The sequence below is a fragment of the Callorhinchus milii genome, unplaced genomic scaffold (genome assembly GCF_018977255.1).
Source record: "Callorhinchus milii isolate IMCB2004 unplaced genomic scaffold, IMCB_Cmil_1.0 Scaffold1, whole genome shotgun sequence".
NCBI classification, from domain to species: Eukaryota; Metazoa; Chordata; class Chondrichthyes; order Chimaeriformes; family Callorhinchidae; genus Callorhinchus; species Callorhinchus milii.
In genome coordinates, this window is record NW_024704742.1 from 32,090,202 (window position 1) to 32,106,886 (window position 16,685).

The 16,685-nt window shown below is 40.8% G+C and overlaps 2 protein-coding genes and 1 non-coding gene across 3 annotated transcripts in view; 1 reads left to right on the top strand and 2 right to left on the bottom strand.

The window, feature by feature from the left end:
• The window catches only part of LOC121849966 (acetyl-CoA acetyltransferase, cytosolic-like), a 236,732-nt gene that overhangs the window by 54,040 nt on the left and 166,007 nt on the right, over positions 1–16,685 (top strand). The window lies entirely within an intron of this gene.
• LOC103176270 (anillin, actin binding protein) overlaps positions 1–16,685 on the bottom strand; it is a 37,427-nt gene that overhangs the window by 15,584 nt on the left and 5,158 nt on the right. Inside the window, exons 2-14 of the mRNA XM_042337147.1 lie at positions 15,583–15,730; positions 14,487–14,738; positions 12,186–12,517; positions 11,329–11,450; positions 10,857–11,290; positions 9,600–9,790; positions 6,776–6,877; positions 5,761–5,944; positions 4,699–4,842; positions 3,589–3,779; positions 3,137–3,291; positions 1,672–1,819; positions 1,304–1,439 (exon numbers count right to left, since the gene is read on the bottom strand). Of these exons, the coding sequence (XP_042193081.1) occupies positions 1,304–1,439; positions 1,672–1,819; positions 3,137–3,291; positions 3,589–3,779; positions 4,699–4,842; positions 5,761–5,944; positions 6,776–6,877; positions 9,600–9,790; positions 10,857–11,290; positions 11,329–11,450; positions 12,186–12,517; positions 14,487–14,738; positions 15,583–15,730 (2,539 nt within the window). The remainder of the gene's footprint in view (positions 1–1,303; positions 1,440–1,671; positions 1,820–3,136; positions 3,292–3,588; positions 3,780–4,698; positions 4,843–5,760; positions 5,945–6,775; positions 6,878–9,599; positions 9,791–10,856; positions 11,291–11,328; positions 11,451–12,185; positions 12,518–14,486; positions 14,739–15,582; positions 15,731–16,685) is intronic.
• On the bottom strand, positions 2,386–2,457 carry trnaa-cgc. The gene has a single exon. It is a non-coding gene; the product is annotated as a tRNA-Ala (tRNA).

Below are 16,685 nucleotides of genomic sequence, written 5' to 3' on the forward strand. Positions count from 1 at the left end.
GATGAATGGAATTTATAGTTCTACAAATAGGGTAGAAGATATTTAAGAAACTGGAATCAATTCCTTAAAATTGTACTCTGTTCGTGTTTAGAAAGCAGGCTAGGAAACAAAATGAGGTATAGGGTGATTGTTGGGATCCAGAAAATTCACATCCATGTCATAAGTGAGGGCACAAAACAGGCACTGCAAGTCAGCACTTGCAGATGCAAGACATCAGCAGTGACATCAGTGAGGAACACTGTGCATGCAGAGAAAGCGTCTGGTTACTATTGCAATTCATAAACTAACTTACCAGCAGCAATAGGTTAGGTTGTGCATTTTCACAATGCATAACTTAACCCTCTCATGCAATATTTTCATGCTTTGATGTCATAAAATGTTGGGTTCATTACCCACCTGCCTTTTAGCGAGGCAGTGCTATAAGTGAAGAGCATTATAACCAGAGTTCCCTGTACCAAACGATGGTCAAAGAATAAAGGTAAATTACATTTTTAAATAGTACTTAATCTTATGAATTATGTACATCGTTAGTGGAGCAAATGTACATTATTGCATTGGAATAATAATCCCAGCATTTGATATAACTCCTTTTACGTTGGGAGGATTTCTCAGAGCACATCACAAGATTTACTGTAAATTATAGCAACTGTGTATTCTGTAATCAAATGCAGCAGCCAAGTTGTACACAACAATGTCACACAAACAGCCATAGGCTGAATGACCAATTTTATTTGGGGGATTGTTGACACCAGGAGAAATTTCCTTCTCCTTTCAAATGGTTTGAGAGAAAGGAATTTCTCTGTGTTTAAGCACTCCAGGATGCCACCTCGCATGAAGTTGTTGTGCCCTGGGATCTTTAATATCCACCTGAACAAGCAAGTGGGACCTTGGTTTAACATCTCATCAGATAATAGAATGCACTCCAGCAATGCATTGGCATCTAGACAATAATAATAAATGAGATTGACAGTTAACAAGCAAAATTAGAATTATTAAAACTAGTGTTTCAATATTGCTCACATTTCCTGCCAAGGTGAAAGTGGATAATAATGAAGGATATCCCACTACCTTACTTTAATTGGTGCTAGTTTAGTGCTTTTTTTAAAAATGTTCAGCAGATTAAACTAACAAATACTGATGGATTGGGCACAATTGGCTTCAATCCAGGTTTCAAAGAACAGCACCTATGAACACAACTTAAATATATTATCACAGTATATATATCACTGTACGCTTTCCCTTTTCCTTGTAACAAAACAGCTTGCACGTTCAGAGATTAAATGTCACAGTTGGCTATTCTTACTGGCAATAAGTAGCAGCCTCTCAGCTTCAGCTTCTTGCTGAGATCCTTTCCCATGATCCTCATCTGTGCAGCAGTTTAAAGCCTGGCTGGCCTGGTGAATAACACTCTGCTGGATATTTATGTCATTGCTCAGATTCTTGGGATGACAGAAAATACAAACAAACAATTAACGATGTCATGGACTGTTCAAAGGTCACAACGCGAGGCTTATATTGTCAGCAGTTAAGAAATCTAGCACCCCAACAAGTTAAAGCCAAGCAAGCGGTACCACCCGTTTTAACATGGAAGTGGCATCAGGAATCTGACAGTGTTTCTTTAGAAATACCATGTTTTAGCATTCGGTAGCAATTAATCTGCATTAAAGTTACCTTCATCCTCTGTTTTATATTAACTGAACTTGGAGTTGCTGCCCGCCTTTCCTCAAGTCTTTGAGTAACATCCTCTTTGCGGACAATGATTTGTTTCACTGGGGGACGCTCGGTGGGTTTAATTCTTTGGGACCTGTAGGCATCAATGCTGTGCACAAGGAACAAAGTTAAGTATTTTACCAAACATATGCACCCACAAATCTAAAATAGAACTCCTGACTGAACATTGCCAGTGTAGCTCAATCCAGATGAAGTGCTTTCCACATAAGTTAACTTTGAATTGCTATTTGTAGGTATCAGTCCTTTATTTTTATTTCCTTTGCACCGCCAAGAAAATAAATAAAGCTAAAATGCCAAGCCCAACTAATGTTGCAGCGAGGTGCAAAAGCCACCAGTAGACCAGTAGTAAAATCCACAACCTTCTGCTTCAGAGAATAATAATAATCCTTGCATTTGATACGGCGTCTTATCACGTCTTCGAGACGTCTCAAAGCACTTCACAGAATATACTGTAAAGTGAAGTGACTGTATATTTTGTGGGCGAAACATGGCAGCCAATTGTGCACAGCAGTATCCCACAAACAGTTGTGGATTGAAATGACCAATTTTTTTTTTTTAAAAAACTCCCAGAAGGGCAACCAGGCCAATTGACTAACAACCGGGTATTTACTGCTGGGTAAACAGGCGTGTGGAGTAAGGAAACTTGCCCGCATTTTGTCCTGCCGGGAATCGAACCCAGGTCTCTCGCTTGCGAGGCGAATGCTCTAACCACTGAGCTACAGGACTTCACAAATTTTGGGACTATGTTACCAACTGAGCCAGGCTAATGCCTAAACGCAAGCAAACAATGTAAAATAAACCGAACGCTCGATAATAAGGCATTAATATAGATTGGAATAATTTTCTACAAAGAACAGGTACTTTTTGACCTCACATGATTTTCTCTTTGGTCAACCAGTCGGACTGACACATGTGGAAACTCATCACCGTGCTTAAGAGTATCCAAACCAAATAGAGTTCCATGCATCACACCTACACATGGAATTTCCTGGATTTGGAGTGGGGAATGCACACTCTCTTTCCAGAGGGACACTTCCTGCTTACCTAATTCTAGAGAGTATTAGGCGCAGGTTCGCAAGAGCCAAGGTTTGTGGACCCCAGAATGTGCAGTGGGGAACTGCTTGAATTTAACCAACTAAAATTGCAGATCTTGCCATTGAAAGTACCACTGATTGCCCAGTTAGGACTACCCCAAGCTTTAGGGCTTTGGCTTACAGGGCTAACAGGGGCTGTGTTGGATGATAGAATCATGGAATGATTCTGCTCCCAAACAATAGAAAAGCAACAAGAGACAAAACATCAGCAACTGAAACTGATAAATAGAACTACAAAAGGAGTATTCTTAAAATTACCTATGCTATTAACAATTCACATAAATACAATCAAGAGTATTCTGCAATTATACCTGTACAAAAGGTTCTGGTCATCGGTTGAAGACCCCATACTGTCCGTAGACTCTGCTCTGGTTAGTCGTGTTCGCTGGAACTTGCTTCTCTTTGCGTTGTCTGGAGTGTTATTGTTCTGTTTAGCTGGGCTGTTTAGAGCAGTTTTGGAGACCAGCTTTTGTATGCAAAAAAAACAAACTATGAATAGCATTTGATCCCCATTTTTAAAGTCCATAAAGAAGTTAGTACTCCTTGTACTTTGTTTCAACTGATGCAACTTACTAAAACGAACTATATCAAAATACATCTACTGTAGTTCAATAAGAAGTTGTTAATTTATTATTTAGCACATCAACTGCTGCCAGGATAGATCTACTTTGAAAACACACTGTACCTTGGTTAAATTATACAGGCTTTTGAAATATTATGCTGAGCAAAAAAAACAAGGGGATTCTGCCAAACTTGGTCTCACCTCTGGACTCGCAACAGCTAATGGAGCAAGCAGCGACATCGAGGATATGTTCAGTTCACTCTCTCTCTCCTCATCGTCATCCACATCTTCATCCTCTTCCATAACGCCCTCAAACAGTTCATTAATAACAGCCGAACTGTTAAGCTCATCGTCAACACTCATCTCAACTTCACTGACCTTTCCAACTTTATCTGCCAGAAACACAAAATGAAAATCATGTGTGAAATGTTTAATACATTCCCTGGTTTGATATGCTGATAAGCTGAAACTCATCAGGTTTAAGGAATCTGTAGTTCAATTTGCTTAGAAATCAAAAGCAGTTTCAGCTAAACTTGCACATTACCAGCACAAAATATTTGCAAGTTTAATGTACTAATGGACTAACCCAGTCATTAAGGCATTCACAGGTGGAAGAATACAATTACCCAGTAACATGTCTACCCAACCAAATCCCATCGACGAGTCAAAAGGCTGGTTAATCAACAATACCCTGATCTACTACAGAGCTGTTCAGCCCAGGTATTGGATCACAAAAAAGACCACAAGTTCAATATCATGAATCTGGCTTGTTGGGACGGGTATACTCTACGTCATCAAGTAGTGACGTTTTCAAAGAGACAAGCTCATTATGAAAGCAATTCTGCCTCCAAAGTATTGAATGACAGATTAGTATAATTTTTCTGCAAACCACTCCACAAGTCCAGATTTTCAGGAAATATTTCCATTGCACGCCTAAAAACTTCAAATCTTAAATGAGAACAATTTGAACATGTGCTCAGACATCCTAAGCTTAACCTCCACTGAACTTTGCTTCAAATGAGTCGTTAACTGCGATATCCCCAGGAGTGGAAATTCTGACAATGTGACTGAATGTCATATTTTGCACCAATGATTTAAAACTTTGAAATGAAGCATTAAGTTCTGGACTGGTTCCCACTAACAGCATATTACCAAATATAAGATGGTGCAGCTGAGTTTATACAAATCGACATGTCTTGTACTCTAAGTTGAAGGTGACAGTTTTTATTCATAACATTAACTTGACGAAGAGGTGAGTAAATATTTAAAGTATAACTGCCACATATCCAAAGTTAAAGAATGACTGCTCACCAGGATTTCTTTCATCATCACTCTTCTCATCATCTGAGGTACTCTCTATAACATTCAGTTGTTCAGACACAAACATAACCTTTCTGAGAGGACTTGATTTGGCAGGACTGGACGGAACCTTCTCCTTACATTCAATGGCAGGAGCTAGTGGATTTAAATAAAATAATTAATGTCACAGACTCATACAAAGGCACCAAAATTGCAATACCTGCAAAACAAAACGATACCAAAAAATGGATCCCTTAATTATTTAATATGAGACTTGGATTTGGACTTGGTCCCTAACATAGTAGAACACAGTTAAAAGGTGCTCTCTTACCAGACATTCATTTATAAAGCAAATGAGTGTCCTGTGAACTCATCCTCCATCACAAATGGCTATGAGCATTCCTCTCCTACAAAGGAAGCAATCTACCTCTTATAATATAATCCTTGCATTTTGATTCAGCGCTTTTCACATCTTCTAGACATTTCAAAGCGCTTCACAGAATATACTGTAAAGTGAATTAACTGTATATTTGTGGGTGAAACGTGGCAGCCAATTGCGCACTGGAGTGTCCCACAAACAGTCGTCAATTGAAGTGACAATTTATTATTGTTTCTTTTCTTGAGGGATTATTATCAGGCGTGGAGTAAGGAAACTTGCCCAAGGTTTCACCCTGCTGGGAATCAAACTCAGGTCGCTTGCCACTGATCTACAGGACTCCACAGGACTCCCCTTGGCACCATGGTTGAGCCTGGGAATTGCAGTCTTCACTCAAAATTTGCAATGGCAATTTCCAACAGCATCTCCAGCCTCAGAAACGTAATGATACAGCCAGCTGTCATTACCGATAACATTTTTAATCAAAATATTTTAAAAACTCAATTTTCTAAACTTAAAGAAAGGGGATGATATTTTAGTGATTGCAAACATTTCACTTTTTCTTAAGTTTGTAAAATATGCCTTGCGCAACAAGTGTGCAACAGAGCTTATACAATCATTAATGCCAAATATTTTCACTTTTCTTATCATAAGTGTTTCCAAGGGACTAACACATTTCTATAACAAAGTCTTTGTACCTGCAGATTCTGTGCTAGTTACTTTCACAGAGGAAGATTCACCCTCATGTACAGATATAAATTTTGGCTGTGGTTCTGAAGGAGCCTTGCAGGGTGGTTGAAGGGCTGCGGTGATATTCATTTGAGACTCCTGAGATTTTGCACTGGTTTGCTCAGAGGTCCCAAGGGGAGACACATCAGTCTCCTACAATAAAATGGAAAAGGGCAAATATTATCAATTTGATCATAAATGTCAAACTCGATACAAGAAATGAACATGCAATTGTGGAATATCCAGTTTATTCCACTCATGAGGATAACACAACTTTTTGATCAGACAAAAAAAGGGAGTTTTCTGTATCAACAGAAAAACTAGAACATTCCATCAATCTTGATATTCTCTTCATACAACGTGGGAGGAACTTTAGTAGATCTTAACCATTGTAACAGAGGGCATGAAGTGCAGATAGTTTCTGAGACCCAAATGTTCAACGTATTCAATCATCAGTCTTAAGAACATAAGAATTGCTCGGCGAAAGAAGACCAAAATCCATTCAGTTCCCCTTCCACCATCCCGGCAGTCGCAGGCACACGTCATGGCCCAGAAGTGTCATTGCTGTAGCAGTTTTAGCATTTAAAAGAAGGTTCTAAATTTCTGAAAGGACATCACTGCTGAATAAAAGCAAAAACTGCTACAGGTTTACTTGCATTCAACAGAAAATACATCTAACATTTTTTATGGGGGTGCTGGGAAAGTAGTAATTAAAGCAACTGCAGCAATAATAGTGATTTTCCCCGTCCCAGTCAACTACATTACTTAGCGGACATAAGGATTCGAACCCATGACCTTTTGTCTGTATTCCTCCTAGTAGTACTTATACTCGATTGGGCATCAAGGGAAATGCTGTTCACTAAAATCCCGACTCTTTTAGCACCAGTAGCAAAATCATTAGTCTTTCTTATCACCATAGAATTTCTGAATGACAAATTAGTCAGTGGTTTACATGAAATATACATATCAAAAAGCATTTCATACCTTGGGCTGCTTGGTAAATGAGCTTTCTCCTTTTTTTTCCGTAGCACCGACGTTGCCTCCCTGAAAACGATTGCGAATATTGGCCAGCTCTTTCTCACGCTCCTGAAATAATTGCAAAAGCAAGACTATAAAATAGGACACAACATAACTGGCTTGAGGCTGATTTCCTGGACTATCGCTATTCTGATAAAGTAATTTCCACATAAAATCCTGGAATAGCCTCAACTTTCATCATCTACATGTCACAAAATCCCTGAAGCAATCTTGTTCGGATTTTGCCAGTGTGTTTCCTTTGATTCCAACTTCCAACAACCTTCCTGGCTGACAACGCTAGCTAACTGAACCAGTGGACCTATGTCACTCAATTCCTCAGCCTTGCCTCATTCTTGCCCATCTTCAGGTCTCGCCTGAAGATCTTCGACTGTGCCTACGGTATATAAATGCAATTTGTTGCTGAGTCTGAGCTCAGCCCTCTCCACAGCCAAAAAATGTTCCATGCTTTTGTCCCCATAAGGCTAGATTTGCCTGATGTTCTCCTTTGCTCCTCCTACATACACTCCAACTCATCCGAAGTTCTGCACCCATATTATCTCACCTTCAGGGTTCTCTGCGAAGGATTATTACTATGTGGGCTAAACTATTACTTTTTCCAGAGATGCAACTCCTACATGATATGACTTTCTGCAAGTATTAAGATTAGCAAACCCAATTTCTGCATCTTCAGACGTGGCATGTTTCAAACAACATGGTAGCACGGCTCATGAGCTAGGCCAATAGAAAAGTCTGGCCACACCTTTCCCGAATTTCCTGCCATAATGACCTATGTCCACTACAAACCGCGCTCTCTCTGTGACTGTGTGCGTGTCTGTGATCAGGGCTCCCTCTGCCTCCTTGTCTTCCTCGAACTCTCTGCCGCCTTCGACACTGTCGACCACTCCATCCTCATACACCGCCTCTCCTCTTTACTTAATCTTCGCAGACCTGCCGCCTGGTTCGATTCCTATTTCTCTCACCATCTCCACTTTGTTGCCTCTAACGGTCCCTCCTCCAGCCCCCGCACTGTCATGTCTGGCATCCCCCAGGACTCTGTCCTTGGCCCTCTCCTCTTTAATATCTACATACTCCCCCTTGGTGACATCACCCACAGACATGGGGTCAACTTCCAAATGTATGCGGATGACAACCAACTATCTTTCTGCCTCCACCCTCAACTCCAGGACCACTGCTGTCCTGACAGACTGTCTGTCGCACATCAAGTCTTGGATGAGGGCAAATTTTCTACAGTTGAATGTGAACAAGACTGAGGCCCTCCTGATTGGCTCACACCAGCGCCTCTGCACCTCAGGCTCTGGCAGCATCAACCTCCATGGTTGCACACTTCAACTCACCAAGCCATCAGGAGCCAAGGTGTCTTTTCTTCCCCCACATCCAAGCCATGACCCGCTCTGCCTTCCCTCACCTCCGTAACATCGCCCGACTCTGCCACTACCTCACCCCTCAGGCCGCTGAAACTCTTGTTCATGCCTTCATCACTTGCAGGCTCGACTACGCAAACACCCTGCTTGTCGGCCTTCCCAACCTCCCTCCACAGGCTGCAGATAATCAGGTACTCTGCAGCCCATGTCCTCTCCTGCACCAAACTCCGTGCCCCCATCTCCCCCATTCTCGCCCGACTTCATTGGCTCCCTGTCCTTCAAAGGATCCAGTTCTAGATCCTGGTCCTCACCTACAAAGCCCTCCATGGCCTCGCCCCAGCCTAATAATAATAATAATACTTGCATTTGATATAGCGCTTTTCACGTCTTCTAGATGTCTCAAAGCGCTTCACAAAATATACTGTAAAGTGAATTGACTGTATATTTGTGGGCGAACCCTACCTCTGTGACTTCCTAACCCCTACCAACCCGCCCGCTCCCACCGCTCAGCTGGCTCCAGCCTGCTCCACGTCCCCCGTCCCACCATTGGTGGGAGAGCCTTCAGCCACTCTGCCCCCAACCTCTGGAATTTCATCCCCCAATCACTCAGTCTTGGCCCCTCCTTAGCCTCCTTCAAGTCCCGCCTCAAAAGCCTCCTCTTCAACCATGCCAGTGGCCACCTCCCTTCCCCTCCCTTCTCCCCCCGACCCCAACTCGGGTCTGAAATGCTGTACACTGTCCAGTGCCTTGGGACGTCCTCCCGATTTGAAAGGCGCTATACAAATGTAATCTTGTTGTTGTTAGTGTGCGTGTCTCTCTCTCTCTGGATCTCTGAGTCTGTCTCTCTCTCTCTGGGTCTGTGTCTGTGTTCAGTGCCAGCACTGAGAGGCAGGAGGTGGTGAGCTCCTGTAGCTTCGCGGTGTCCCCCATCACCTCCACCCAAAAAAAGGCCACTCAATTTTTGTTCAAGAAGCAATTAATAATTTGTTTTGCAACAATCTAATGTGTTATTTCCTTATGTTTAGTTTTTAATCAATAAAGTGAAAAAATGTAGCAATAAAATGTACCTCAATAGCACCAATCAACAATCACATTTTCCCCCACAAAATCTAACAAAACCCTCAGCACTGCTAGCAACAAGCTCTGCAATTTTTCTCAAAAATGTCCGTACTTTTCTATTAGCCCAGCTCATGAGTTCCTTTTTCAACCACCTAGCACAGGTGAAGAAGCTTCCTACAAAAACCAATGGGTTGCATAAGGCTCTCATACTCAACTGGTATTTATATAACAGCCTGGAAGAAACCAAGACAGTTCTGCTCCACTCACTTGCGCTGGAGAGATTAAAATAAAAACACGAGTGGTCTACAAATGTAGATCAGACCCCTCACCAGTAAAATGCAAAGTCAGACCTGTTTAAGCTGCTGCGTGAGGCTTGCTGTGGTGGAGAGCTCCTGCTGTTTAAAAAGCCTCTCCTGGATGGCTTTTGTGTTTGGAGTAACAGGAGATTTCAGCCCAGGAGTTGGTGCTTTGGGGTTTGATGCACTCCGCTCCTGGCAGCGTTCACTAAACCTTTCCAGGAAAGACTTCACCCCTGTTCCACCTACAACACATTGGGAGATTTGCAAGGACAATTACGATTACGGTAGGGTATGCCATTAATTCAAATAGTAAAATAATAATCCTTGCACTTGATCCTTGCCTTTCACGTCAGGAGACATTCTCAAAGCGCTTCACAGGAATGTACTGTAGAGTGTAATGCCTGTGATAATTTACGCACAGCAACATGCCACAAACAACTATCAAGTGATTGATCCAAGTTGATTTGGGGGATTGTTGATCATGACACTGGGAGAAACTCCCTTCTCTTTTGAACAGTGCCAACAAACCCCTACATATAAATTGGTCACTCACACCATGGATTTTTGCGGGACATTGTAGTGTGCAATTGGCTCCAAAAATACAGTCAATCCACATCTCAATTACATGATAAGGCGCTATACGAAATGCAAGGATTATTAATATTATATGAACAAGAGAGATAACATTACTAGTACCAGCTTTCAGTTAGTTGTTCCTGTAACCAAATAAAAAGAACCAGCCCTTCATGGTTAAAAGGGCATTGAGCCTTCTACAGGACTAGGAGTTATTCAGCCATGAGACCAGTAGATATTATTAAAAGTGTTGTGGTGCCAATTCAAACATGACAATGTGTTAGTAACCACGTGCTATTCCAGGAAACTGACCAGAGCAATGTGGCCTGGAACAGCTTATCTGCCCTCTTGACAGCAGGTTGTGTCGGGAAGTAAAAGAGGAAGTCTCCCTCAAAAATCAGAAGCCATTAAGTTAAGAGTCAATATAGAGTAGAAACAAGATCAATATAGAAAACAGTAACAATTATCAGTCAAGCTATTCGATACAATTGTCTGGCCTAAAGACATGAACAACAATTCCTCTTTCTGACTTTGCACAATGGTTTGTCCAAAACTGGCCTGAGCTTTCTATGGCCTGGACTTTGGGTGGAGTCTGTTGTTTCAGCAGCACTGCACGGGACACGAGATAAATTTTTAAAAATTGCTGCATTGAGTACAATTCTTAGCAATGTGATAATCAGCTTTCACTCCATTACTCTATTCACCCACATTATGGCAAAATTTGCAAAACTGTACCTGGGGTTAGATTGCCTCTGGACTGAAGCGGAGCAGTGGTCCCTCTGGTTGGCTGATCTCTAGGCTGGGTTTGGTGCTGGGCAAACTCTCCTTTAGAAGGCAGTAGATTACGCTGTTCAGTTTTCTTTGGACTAGAGTTTACCTGATCCAGTTTAAGTGTCCCTTTAGGTGCCAGTAGCTTGGGCAACTCAGTTTTCTTCAGACCTGAGTTGGCCTGAGCTGACTGAAGTGGCCCTTTAGTTTCCAATGGCTTGGGCTCCTCAATTTTCTTCAGATTCAAGGTGGCCAGATTTGGGTTAAGTGGCCCTTTAGTTTCCAATGGCTTGGGCTCCTCAATTTTCTTCAGATTCAAGGTGGCCAGATTTGGGTTAAGTGGCCCTTTAGTTTCCAATGGCTTGGGCTCCTCAATTTTCTTCAGATTCAAGGTGGCCAGATTTGGGTTAAGTGGCCCTTAGTTGCCAGGGTCCTCGGCTCCTCAATTTTCTTTAGATTCGAGCTGACCTGATCGGAGTTAATTGGCCCTTTAGTTGCCAGTGGTTTGGGCTGCTCAGTTTTCTTCGGACTAGGTGGAATCACTTTGGTTGATTGAACGGTCTAATAATAGGGAAGTAAAGAACATTTAGCAAAGGGAATTACATCTAATACTATGTTTAAACATCGGAAAACGAAGCGGACATCCCAAAGAAATCTTAGAAATTTTTTACTTTAGAAGACTAAGATCAAGGTATTGGTTATTTAATTGAAGAAAGAAATTTCCAGAATTAAAGAAAGTTATGTTTTCCTATGTTTCTGTTCCTTCATTTTGATTTGCTTCTTTTTCAAGGAATTCCGCACACACCCTCTTCCAGCTGAAAGGGCAGCTTCGATTCCTACACAAGCACAACTGTCTGTTGATTCTTCCACTCTCTCTTTCCGAAAAGACAAGCACATTTGAAACACGGAGCACCTAGGAGAATAACTGGTAGAAATCTGCAAGCCTCGTCCTTTTCTTACTGTCAGAAATCAGCAATAGAAAGTAATTTTGAACTAGGACATTTGCAAACATTGTATCACATATCCTTTTTTAATCCAAGTATCTGCCTGCAATTTATGGTTGTGGAAATGGCACACATAATAAAACAAAGGGTGCTTTAAATCAACAAACAATAGAACCGCAGATCTCATTTGGTTATCAAACAAATGATCTAACTATTTGAGGGTTCAATTTTGCTCCACTGATTTAATAGAACTCTTTTTTGCAAAATATTCACTTTGAAAAATAGGTAAAGATTCGCAGATTCTTGCTTTAGAAGTTACTTTTCAGAAACAGAACTGCAATCTTTCTCCTACCTGCAAGACAACGGGGGCTGGCTTATGGACGACTGTTTCCACAGGCCTTGGATCTTGCCGTTTAACACTGCTGCTGTTGACAGTAGCCGGGGCTCTGCCTGAAACTGGTAAACAAGCAGTACCAGGCTGTCCTTGCGGCTTGTTTTGCTTCGCAGTTGGGCGGCTCAAGTCATCCTCCCAGGATGAAATTGTTGCTGCAAGATTGTTCAAGCGTGCTCTCCTTCCAGCTGGAGTACCAGGCTGGACACTGGTCGGTGTCTGGTGAGGTGGTGGTGGAGATGCTTGCCTGCACAATTTTACTGGTGATGCTACATCTAAGTCAAATGCGTTACCTATTTGTGATGTAAAGACAAGCCATGATCAATTGAATCCCCTTGGCAATTCAAGTGCACTTCACAATGTGTCCAACAGCAGATGGTTTAAATAAGCATTTTCTTAAGAGTAGTTTGCCTAACAAGCGGTGCCTACAATTGGGGTTAGCAAACAGGTGATCAATTCTTTTACTGCAGTTTATATTTCCATATAATGCATTTCCCAGATTAAATACAGTGCCGACAAACTAGTGGTTATACAGTATTATGAAAAGGAAGAATGAAGATTTCTAATCTAAAACATTCCCAGCCAATTAAATTGTATTCTCTTCAACCTCATAGGAAATTCTTGCAATTTAATGTAATTTCCACAACTGCTCAGATCGTCATTTCAGACCAGCTTTATAGTGAAAGTCTCTTTATAATTACTTTCTTCTTTAACCTTCACGGTGCCATTCAACATTGCAAATTCATCTGAATTTTCAAACATCAGTTAACAACATGGGACTGAAAAATACATTTCATTAAAAAAAAATTCCACTGTACCTTAACTGGACTATGACTACAATTCTAAAGTTCTAAAAGTTGCTGCGCAGCTTCTGTTTGACCTGGATACGTCACTCTGGGGACCAGATCAAACTCAGTGTGAAAAATGCCCCAGACAGTAAGATGTCTGAAGGGTCTCACAATATTCATTTGATAGCAGCCCAGGAAAAATGACTCAAGCATTACATGAAACAAGTGCTGAAAGTACATTGATAGGGTATTTTACAGGAGGAGGCAAGAGGGGATAAAAGCTGACATTCTCGCCAGGCTATTACTGTACCAGTATTACTAGGCCAATCAGCCAGCTCAACAGCTATGCTTTTTATAAAGGAATTGAGGAAAGTTCGAGGAAAGTATGCACAAGGATCCATGGCCTTCATCGGACAAAAAAAAAAAACAATACCCGCAAGCACGTTTTGTGAACATTTTGCAACGGTGCTGAGAATACATCAGCAGTGGCCTGGAATACCACTCATGGACGACCATGACTGCCATAGTGGGTTGGTTCAATTCCAGTTCAGTTCCGAGGAGACTTGCTTACCTCCCCCACCCCAGGAAGATAGAGCTATGATTAAAGAAAAATGTGTGTCTAAAAAAGTTTTACTTAAAAAAAATTATTCTTTGGAGGAAACAACAAAATTGTCACATTATGGTGACAAAAGGCACTTCCTATGGGTTTGCTACTAGCAGCAAATTAAAGTACAGAGGCCTCTAGTGGGAAAAGATGTGCATTTCTGGAGTTACTCAATATTACTTTTTTTTGTATTTTGTCTAATGTCTTTGTATTTTTCCCCATTTTGGAGGCCTTCATTGTGCTTCCTAATGCATCAAAATATATCTACCTGTTAAACACGCACCATTTTGTGGGGAGAGTGCAAAAGAATGCAGTTCTATAGCATTAATACCAACCAAGTCTTTTGTTAGTGCTGCATAAAAACAGTAAGTTTCATTAAAAAAGGACAATGCGCTCATCACAGTACAGAAGGTTTTCTTTGGTATTTCAAAGTGATATGATCTAAAATCTCCTTTGCAAAAAGAAAAATTACAAGCAATGTCATGATAACATGATGCATGAGCATTGTAATGATTTTAATACAATTTAGTCTCTTCCTCTCCTGAAGACCCTGACGTAGACCAGAGTACAGCTCCTCAGGGCCCAGCAGTACCATATCCAACAACTTATACTAGGTGTTGGCAGGCAATGTTGAAACAAATGGAACCAAGTCCAGTATCATCTTCACCAAATGCACATTTTTTTCAGTAGAGGCATTATTGATAAGGATTATAAACAGTAGGAGACTCAACATGGAGCCTGTGAGCTCAACTAGAGCCAGCCCCTCCCCTAAACATTACTTTTGCCTTCAATTTGAATCGTTAGCTCCAGTATATAAAAGGTCACAGTGAAATCTACAAATTCACTCTGCTGTATGCGATTAGTTCTTACCATCACCGTCCCAGTTCTGCCGCTGCGCAGCCAATTGCTGCATTCGATTCTTTACAGAGGCGGCTGTCGATTTAGGGTTCACATCTTGCACTTCCTGCTCCTGGACTAATTCGGCAGGTTGGCTTGCAGGAGGTACTACAACAGTAGTAGCCATAGGAGTTTCTGGCTCCTTGTTTTCCACACCAGAAACTGCCGTTTCAACTTTGTCTGAACAGCGTCTTTTGGATGGAGAAGGCTTGGTAGAATCTTTCACTGAATAAACCAAAATAGTATTTGTTAGTACATATGCATGATGTGCAGAGAATACTTGATATTTAGACAAAAGTTATACCACAAGTGATTCTACACTAATATAAAATGCAAGGAATGTAAATTGCAATTTGGTAAACAAACATTTAAATGCTCAAGTTCTGGCGAAGGCAGTAAGCAGTTGTCTTACACATTACAATCAATTGGCCACAGTGCCTGGGATAAAGAGAAAAAAAAGTCAGGATTCCTGCCTCATTACCATTCAAGAAACCTTCTTTTACATCTGTGCAAGAACAGAATCGTAGGTTTTCAGTGGCCATTTAAGACGGGCATCAAGACACAAATTTATAGCCCCGGCAAGAGTTCGCACTTTCAAAAGAAAAATTGCAAAAACACAAGAACAAAACACGCTATTCAGTCACGCAAGAGTTCAACGGACAAATCACTAACTAGAAAGCCATCCTTGTTCAGGACTACAATAGTTTGGCTGTTTGACTACAACACAGTTTGACTCAAGCTCCCAAATTTCAAGATTAAATGATGCATACACATCTTGGAACAGAAATATTACTCTCATAGGATGCTGAATTTTGCACTTTCTATATAAAATTATATTTCTGGCATAAACAATAATAATACTTGCATTTGATATATAGCACCTTATCACATCTTCGAGACATCTCAAAGCACCTCACAGAATATACTGTAACATTAATTGACTGTATATTCTGTGGGTGAAACACGGCAGCCAGTTGCAGACAGCAGTGGATTAAACAAACAGTCGTGGATTAAAGTGACCAATTTATTATTATTATTTTTAATATTTCTTCTACTGAATAACTCTTACCTTCCTCAGCAGCTTCTGAAGGTTGGTTATTTGCTTCACACAAAGGTTCCCTGATCCTTTTTGCAATTTGTCGTCCAGCTGCCGTTGGTCTTTCAGACATCTTTTTCTGGAGATTTTCTCGTCGAGCTCGCGTTCGTTCAAGTAGTTTCTAGAGTAGCAACAATTCAATATACGACATTACATAATAAGTGGAAATCACGTCAATCATTAAGAACCATTTAATTATTTGATATTTCAATAAGTCCCTAATTTCACCGAATTTTTTTTGCTCAATTCCCCTCGAATCCTGTTAAGAAAAAACTCCCTTCTGTATTGCCATGGGATCTTTAAAGTTCACCTCACGGGGAGATGGAACCTTGTTTTTTTAAAAATTTATTTTAGCAATGCTTTAAATGAAACAGTTTAGGGGATGAGATGTGGGATTTAATGCTTGCTTTGCCCAAAGTTCTTAGTACTTTAGTAAGTCCAGTAGTTTCTTCAACCTCTGAAATGACTGCCTATTTATCTGTAAACAGAGCTTTAAATAACGATTGCTGGACTCTTGCCAAAAAGACTCTTCCTTCAATTTAGGTAGAAGTGCTCAGAGGATAAGAAACTTCAAATGGCTTTAGTTGAGGGTATCAAATCACAGCTCTTCACAGGATATATTTACATACCTATAAGTACAATACTAAACATTGAGTTAACCTTGACAATACCTAGATGTGACTATTACAAAGGTCAGAACCGAACACAGCATGCTAAGAACTACATTGGCAGGTAAGATAGAATGACTCAGTAACCAATTGAAACATACCGGAAATTAATTTATAAGATACAACTCATGCATTTTAACATGGCAATAATTTAAAATGGGTTAACGGTAACTTTTATAAAATAGCTAACAGCGCTCTTAACTGACCCAGTTAACGCTTACTGATACAATACATTGTTAACAGTGCTTCAGGCAGGGTTAGTTACCATGTATGATCACATCATTGTGGGTGGGGGAAAACATAAATCCACATACCTACACTGTAATGCAGTCACTGATGCAATTGTTTTAATGATTAAGAACTATGCAAGGAAAGTGCATTGTTAGTTACCACGAGCAAGTGAATAGA